Consider the following 7,912-nt stretch of genomic DNA (forward strand, 5'->3'; position numbering starts at 1 on the left):
ATGATGAACTTCATTAATCTCAGCAATAGAACAGTTCGTAAGGAGGAACTATTATTTCTAGCTGGAAAAGTTGTTACAAAAGTTGTTACATGAAAGACAAATACAAGCGCTATTTAAAGACCATAAAAATAACAATTCTGAAAATGGACATCCCCCATTTCGGAATTGGAACAATACAAAATTACGTAAACATCTTATTTTACACAACACAAAATAAGACTTAACACATGGACATTGCAATCCAAAATACATCTTTTCTTTGTTTGTGGAATCACTACAAAATATATGTCATTAGTTGACATATAAAAAGTAGTATTAAAAACAAAAAGTGTCATCAAAGACTTCATAAAAAACAAGCCACACAAATAAAAAGATTGTCACTAAAACTGATCTTATACATGGAAATTTCACCAGGCCCCATGGGGAGCCCGATTCACCAGCCATAATCGAGGACAAGTAGTCCTCTCAGAAACGTGTACCGAACCCATTTGAATAAAACCGAGGAAGAGGTTGGGGCGATCACTTTTCGCTAGCATTAGTGAGTTCTCTTTTGTGTGTAACATCCATAAATATTTTAAAAAATTTAAATTTTTAAAATTAACCCCAAACCATCATTGTTTACAAATTGTTTTCAAAATAATTTCAACATCAGAGAAATCCCAAAATCGTAAAACAAAATACGAAGAGGTGCACGATCACACATTTGTCTTCCCGCGATCTTCTGAAGTACCTGAAACATAATCCAAAACTGTAAACCCAAATTTTAGTGAGTTTCCCCAAAATACCGATACATAACAAATAGCGCAAAATATAATAACAACATGCAATGGGTCCACAGCTTAACAGACTGGATAGTAGGGACCTCCCAAGTTAAATAATAGTCTTTTTAAGTAAGTCATGAGCCAAATACGTAACAAAAATAAACAGTATAGACCAAACGCATAACAAAAACAAATAGTAGGGACCTCCGAATTAAAATAAATAAATAAGTTAAGAACCAAACGTTCAAATTACTCAAACCATAGCAATTTACTCAAACAAAAATCTCAAGATGTAAACCTTAGAATGTTGCCATAATATCCTTTTTTGTACATTTAATCATTATATATTCTAGCTGAAACATATTTTTATATGATAGTATATATTTATTCAACATACAACATTAAATATGTATTTACATTGTCATATATATAGCACCATTAGATTTCAATTAGAGTGTACGATTTGTGCATTATGGATAATTTTGAAGTATTTACCACATTGATATTTTTTAAGTATATTTTTCGTATTTTATCATCATTACAATGGACTAATAATCTGAAACCATATGTATAAGTTTCAAACATTAAGAAAATAAAATGTCAAAAAGGTGAAAAGGAAACAACGACTACCTTTGAAAATGGGTACTTGATATTTGACTCCTGTTCTTCACTTCAAAATGACGACCATCCGTTGACTTATGTTTTCCGCCGCTCATTTCGTTTTCAATTTCTTTTCTTTTTTCTTTCTAAACAAATTATTATTATTTTTCCATAAATAATATTAAAAAACCCTAAAATCTTGGCCCATATCTCCCCTTTTTCTGTCCATAAAATCCCCCTCCACTCCCTTCTCAAACCTGCAAATCGAAACAGATGGATGCACAGTTTCAGAAGAAGAACGCTTACAACAACACCGCTTCAACTTTCGAGGTAGGAAACGATGGATTTCGCAAAAACATCGACGACGATGGCCGTGAAAAAAGAACAGGTGAGCTGATCTCTTCATGCATATGCCGCCATTAATCTTTCACCCAAAAAGGTTCATATGTATCCACCAAAAATGGTTTTGATTTCAGGAACTTTGGTTACTGCAAGTGCACATATTATAACTGCTGTCATAGGATCTGGAGTTTTGTCTCTGGCATGGGCTATCGCTCAGTTGGGGTGGGTCGCCGGACCCGCCGTCCTCATGGCGTTTTCCCTCATAACTTACTTCACCTCCACCCTCCTCGCCGACTCCTACCGGGCACCTGACCCTGTCTCCGGCAAGCGTAACTACACTTATATGGATGTCGTTCAGGCTAGTCTAGGTACCTACGTATAAACATTATAAGTTTTAATACTATCTTTGTTTTGATACAAACGAGGGGTAAAATGGTCTTTTTAACATGCGTTTCACAGGTGGGAAGAAGGTGCAATTATGTGGAATAGCTCAATATGTTAATCTTGTGGGTGTAACAATCGGATACACAATCACTGCTTCTATCAGTATGGTGTAAGTAAAAATAGAATAATATTTAAGTCAATTATGTAAATAGAATTAAATTTCAAGATAATCTTTGTTTTATATAATATATTTCTATAAATGATTTTATATTTGTTACAGCGCTGTGAGAAAATCAAATTGTTATCATGATAAGGGACATGAAGCCGATTGTAAATTGTCAAACTATCCATACATGATGATATTTGCAGCAATTCAAATCGTGTTGAGTCAAATTCCGAATTTTCATAAGCTTTCGTGGTTGTCGATAGTTGCTGCTGTTATGTCTTTTGCTTATTCTTCGATTGGACTCGGGTTATCAATAGCAAAAGTTGCAGGTAAATTAAATATATTTGATTATTTATTATATATTACTATATATTTTGTAAATACATAGTATACGAAAATCAGTATATATAAACATTGACTTTTAGTTATAACACAATTAATGTAAAGGTAACTGTTATTATTGAAAATACAAAAAAGAAAAAGAAAAATGAAAAGAGAATTGAATATGATGCTAATTATATAGGCGGAGGACATGTAAGGACAAGCCTAACCGGAGTAGAAGTCGGAGTTGACGTGACCGGAGCTGAGAAGATTTGGAGAACATTTCAAGCCATCGGTGATATTGCATTTGCTTATGCTTATTCTACTGTTCTCATTGAGATTCAGGTAATTTTTTTTATTTATATGTTATTTTTCATAGATTTAATTATACATAACAATTCAATTTTCATGAAAGATAAGAACTTGCATACGGATATTCTTGGTTGCGTGTTTGTTTGACCTAGAATCTTATTTATTTTTATTATATAACAAAAAAAGATGGTAAATAAAACAAAGGTGCAATAATATATAAATAAACAACATAGAATCTCAATTTTGAAATGTTATATATAACAGATTTTTGTTTTTTATTTTTTTGAATAAATGTTACGATGGAAGTCGTTTGGATAGGGATGTATACGAATTTAGAATGACTTGTAGAATTTATAAGTCTTAATGTTTTGACACCGACTTAAGGTTGGAGTTATTATTTTGGATAAGATAAGAATATGATTTTATGTTATAAAAATTATCTTTGCCATAAATAGTCATCTTTTCTCCTGAAGTGTGTACACATAAAATATTGTTGTTGATCAAATAACGAAAGATTGCCGACTTTCTGTATAAATAGTATGCATACGTGACATGTGTACATAAATCAACATCCATATATATGTATGTTTATTTAAAATAAGGAATGGTTTATATATAAAAGTTTTTTTAATATATGGTAATTTATAGTTTTAAATGTTATACAATATAATATTTTAAAACATTAATTATTATTATGAAGAAAAACTATATATTTGAATCCAATCTCATTTAAAATATCATTTTCATATATCTAAAATAAATAAACTAAGTTGTTATCATATAATAGTTACATGTCAAATAAGCTATTATTTTTTTGCAAAATGCCAAAATGTCTTTAACTAATTTTGAACACAAAAACAATTATATGTTGCAAGATAACTCTCTAGTATGATTGGTTGTTTATTACATAACGTATAAGGAGGTGGAGATAGTGACACGTGTAAATATTATGAAACACATATACATTATAATTATATATATGTAGTTGTTGAGCTGTCTTTGCCTATGATTTTGTTTTGCATCCAATAAATGAGTAATTCATTTGTAACATGTCTTGTTTTTGTTTTCATTATAGAAAAAGAAAAGGAATATATAAAAACTAGACCCCATGCATGTAGCTAGATGGCACATTTTAATGAAGAAAATAATGATGGTAATATGAAGGAATATTCATTAGATGAAAGAAATGAAAACATCGATTATGTTAAGTATTGCAAAATAAACGTTAAACACGATGATAACTTTTTTTTTCGAAATTATTTGATTCGTCTTTACATATCGTATTATCTGGCTGACTTTAGACTATGACCCATTACATATTGCATGTGTATATTATTCGTTTATGTATGTAACAAGTTTATTATCAAAAAATTTATTAACGATAAAAATGACTAATTTTTCTCTGACATATTTATGTCTTCGTTTGGAATCTTAATAACCATGTTTTACTAACATGTAAATATATTTAATAATATTTAATGAAAAAGAAAGTTGAAGGTGGGGCATATCCACGTGTAATTATTCTTGTGTACCAATCAACTATGGACCTCAAAACTAAAATGGGCTAACAACCATCAAATGTGTTTGCAATTGGACCTGTCAAGTTTCAAAGATAAGAACAAGACCATTGTTTTTCTCTTTAAGAATAGCATACATATATTCTTTTTCTATTTTTCTACTTTTATTTTCTGCCATCCTTTTTCTTTCGTACACTCATCCTTACTATTTTATACTATAATTGTACCTCAGATTTAAAAAAAGAATATATTCGCTTCTTCTATATTTGATAAGATAAGTGAAAAGGAAGGTGAGTGTCCTTGTTTTCGTTAGCAAGAATTTGATGCCTTATTGTCCTTACAATTATATAGTAGAGCTTTAAAGAATATGTTGAATAGAAATGCTTGATTATATATAAATATTTACAATAGTAACAAATAACATAATCATGTAGATTGTAAGAAACAAGAAAACCAAAACATTTTATTTGATATACATATACATGAATGAAATGTATAAATTAAGTGTGTTTGATTCTGAATTTTGTAATTTGTTTTTTTTTTAAATCATTTTGGCTCTTATTTGAGTTTTTATAACGTCTATTTGCCATTATTTCAAGTAAACTAACGACTTTTAGTCCTTAGCTGTTTCTTTCAGTTTTATTTTATCCCAAAAGTATAATTCTACAGTACCAAAGGCTTTAAAAAACCCTTAAACAAGGACCAAAGTCGTAAGAAAAAAAATTGGGATCAAAATTGTAAATAACATCTATACTTGGGGGCTAAAAATGTAAATTACTCAAAAACAAAACCAAACAAAATCCAAAGTTTGTATCTGTTTTCCTTCCAGTTGGTGTTTTGACTTTTAACGTCAAGTCGTAACCTAAACCTGTAGGACACATTGAAATCGTATCCACCGGAGAACAAGGTGATGAAAAAAGCATCACTCGCCGGAGTTTCAACAACCACCATATTTTACGTCCTCTGCGGCTGCGTAGGCTACGCTGCATTTGGAAACGACGCACCAGGAAACTTCTTAACTGGATTTGGGTTCTACGAACCCTTTTGGCTCATTGACTTTGCCAACGTCTGCATCGCGATCCACCTCATCGGAGCATACCAAGTCTTCTGTCAACCTTTATTTGGTTTCTTCGAGATGAAATGCAGACAACAATGGCCAGATAGCAAGTTCATAACAACAGAACATATTGTAAACGTGCCATTTTGTGGAGAATACTACATCAACATGTTTAGGTTGGTTTGGAGAACAGCGTATGTGATAATGACTGCTGTGATAGCGATGATCTTTCCATTTTTCAATAGCTTCTTAGGGTTGATTGGAGCAGGTTCTTTCTATCCATTGACTGTGTATTTCCCGATAGAGATGTATATTGCGAGGGCTAAGATTCCAAGATTTTCGTTCACATGGGTGTGGTTGAAGATTCTGAGCTGGGTTTGTTTGGTGGTTTCGTTGGTTGCAGCTATTGGATCTGTGCAGGGTTTGTTGACAGATGTCAAGAAGTATAAACCCTTTGAGACAGTTTAATTAGTTGATGTTGGGTTATGGAAATTGTAATAATTAATGTTTTTGCAATTACAAGTGATTGTATAAGAACTTTGAAGAAGATAATTTCAATATAATATAGTTGCTATTAATTAAGAAAAAAAAAATGATATGGAATCAAAGCCTAGCTACTCCACACTTCAGATAAAATTACATTTGTAGCCACACTTTGAACATACTTAACATTCAAAACACATTTAATCTTCATTTTTATCTTGTTAGCTACTTTAATATATAGTTTAATTTCAGCAAGTTGTCCCTTTGTCCATGTCAAACATGGCTTAATTACATGAATTTACCATGAGTGATCTTGACTCCTATGTGTGCTAGTAACTGTTGGTAGCCCAAACAGCCTTAAAAATACACCCCCAAATGTTAAGAGATGTCTGCAATGATATTATATTTTTTGGAATGCGAAGTTCTATTCTGGAATAATATGATATGTTATCAAATGGATTCTTTGTTTATTTAGAAAAATACTTTGTTTATAGAGTACACTGTTGTGGTATACTTTTAAGTAGTAGTAATTTGCGTACAACCAATTTTGTCCAATCAGTTTGAAATCTGAATTCTGAAACATTATGTTGAATCAGTACAAAAGTACCCGTGAACAATTTGCGAGTGTTGCTGAAAAAATGAGTTTTAGATACAAGGATATTATGGCACATCTACAAGAACTTTCATAATTAGAATCGATTAAGGTGAGTCTGAATTTGAATATTTTTATTATATTAGTAATTTATAATATTCAAATATACATTTTTCTTTGCAGAAAAAAGCCACACACATCAAAGTCAAACATGAAAACTAATAAGGAAAATAAAGAGGTTTTTAAACATTAAAATGAAAGCAAATAGAACTTCCAAAGATGCGAGTGAGTCAAACCTAAACAAAGCTATTATTTCAGATTAGCGCAGCATGTAACTTCACGGACAAAACATCTTTTTAAAATGATTAATTTTTTTTGAAGCATATGAATGTTTTAAAGAGCTTTATGTTTTCTTATAACAATATTCAATATTCACTACTGCACCACCTATACCAATAAGACATGTTTTATTGATATGACGATGTTAGAAATGATTCATGATTGTCAACATGTGTAAGAACGATTGTTGGTATTAGAAACCTCATTACCATCTTCAACAACCAATAAGCATTTAAAGTTGGTGCTTTATAATATGCAAAAACTACGTATTACAATGTCTGAAGATTTATAAGAGTTTCTCAGCTTAGTGGAAAGAATCAAAGCACACAGGGTAAGTGCAACAGTAAAGGAGCGAGCTGAAATGGATGATACTGAGTTTGAATTAACTGGAAGCTACATGCAATTGTTTGGAGTTCATATAGACACTAATTGTTTGCACCGTATGCAAGTCTCAAATAATCATGAGAATCAAGTATAAAGAAAGAAAATATGATGCGACTTTAAACATTAATATTTAGATTTGTATGGTTTTCATGAATGATAATACTTTTCAATTTTCATTTTCATTAAAGAACCTCAGAGAACGATAAAGTAACCTTCAAGAAACTAAACATACTTAATTTTCGAGCAACACATTCAAAAATTGTAAAGGATGCATACCTCGTTCACGTTTAATAAAACACCCTCTAATTCTAACAACATCTGCAATACGATCATGTTGTTCTTGAAGTGTATCAATCATTGCATCTGCACGACTAATCCACTTTTCAACATCTTTTAGTTTGAGTTATTCAGTGTTCTTTTCCTTTCACATGTGCTGATAGAAAGTATGAGCGGTAAATAAAGACTCATTCCTGAGTCCTTTCAGTTGGTTTCTTTAGTTTGTGTCATCGCTTCAAAAATGTTATCGGTCATCTTAACTAGTAGTGGTTTATTCGGACCTTCATAAACCGATTTAATACTAGGACAATTCTAACAATATTTCTCTTCACAATTCCAAACGCCAAATTTATATGAACTCATTTTTAAATAAATAAG

At 31.1% G+C, this 7,912-nt stretch overlaps 1 protein-coding gene across 1 annotated transcript; it reads left to right on the forward strand.

The window, feature by feature from the left end:
• Positions 1-1,591: 1,591 nt before the first annotated feature.
• LOC145057527 (amino acid permease 6-like) lies at positions 1,592-6,023 on the forward strand. The gene is made up of 6 exons (XM_079005387.1): positions 1,592-1,749; positions 1,838-2,071; positions 2,163-2,256; positions 2,368-2,582; positions 2,777-2,919; positions 5,278-6,023. The coding sequence occupies exons 1-6, from the start codon at positions 1,635-1,637 to the stop codon at positions 5,926-5,928; spliced, it is 1,452 nt and encodes a 483-aa protein (XP_078861513.1). The 5' UTR covers positions 1,592-1,634; the 3' UTR covers positions 5,929-6,023.
• The last annotated feature ends 1,889 nt before the right edge of the window (positions 6,024-7,912 follow it).

Source organism: Lactuca serriola, chromosome 6, assembly GCF_051521515.1.
Source record: "Lactuca serriola cultivar US96UC23 chromosome 6, Lser_US96UC23_V15, whole genome shotgun sequence".
Taxonomy (NCBI): domain Eukaryota; kingdom Viridiplantae; phylum Streptophyta; class Magnoliopsida; order Asterales; family Asteraceae; genus Lactuca; species Lactuca serriola.

What these genes read in the sequence shown, in the direction of transcription:
- LOC145057527 (XM_079005387.1), top strand. Translation starts at nt 1,635, where the DNA reads ATGGATGCACAGTTTCAGAAGAAGAACGCTTACAACAACACCGCTTCA. An exon ending in TGGCCGTGAAAAAAGAACAG is followed by an intron (nt 1,750 to 1,837) that starts GTGAGCTGATCT and finishes TTTTGATTTCAG; the next exon opens with GAACTTTGGTTACTGCAAGT. An exon ending in TGTCGTTCAGGCTAGTCTAG is followed by an intron (nt 2,072 to 2,162) that starts GTACCTACGTAT and finishes TGCGTTTCACAG; the next exon opens with GTGGGAAGAAGGTGCAATTA.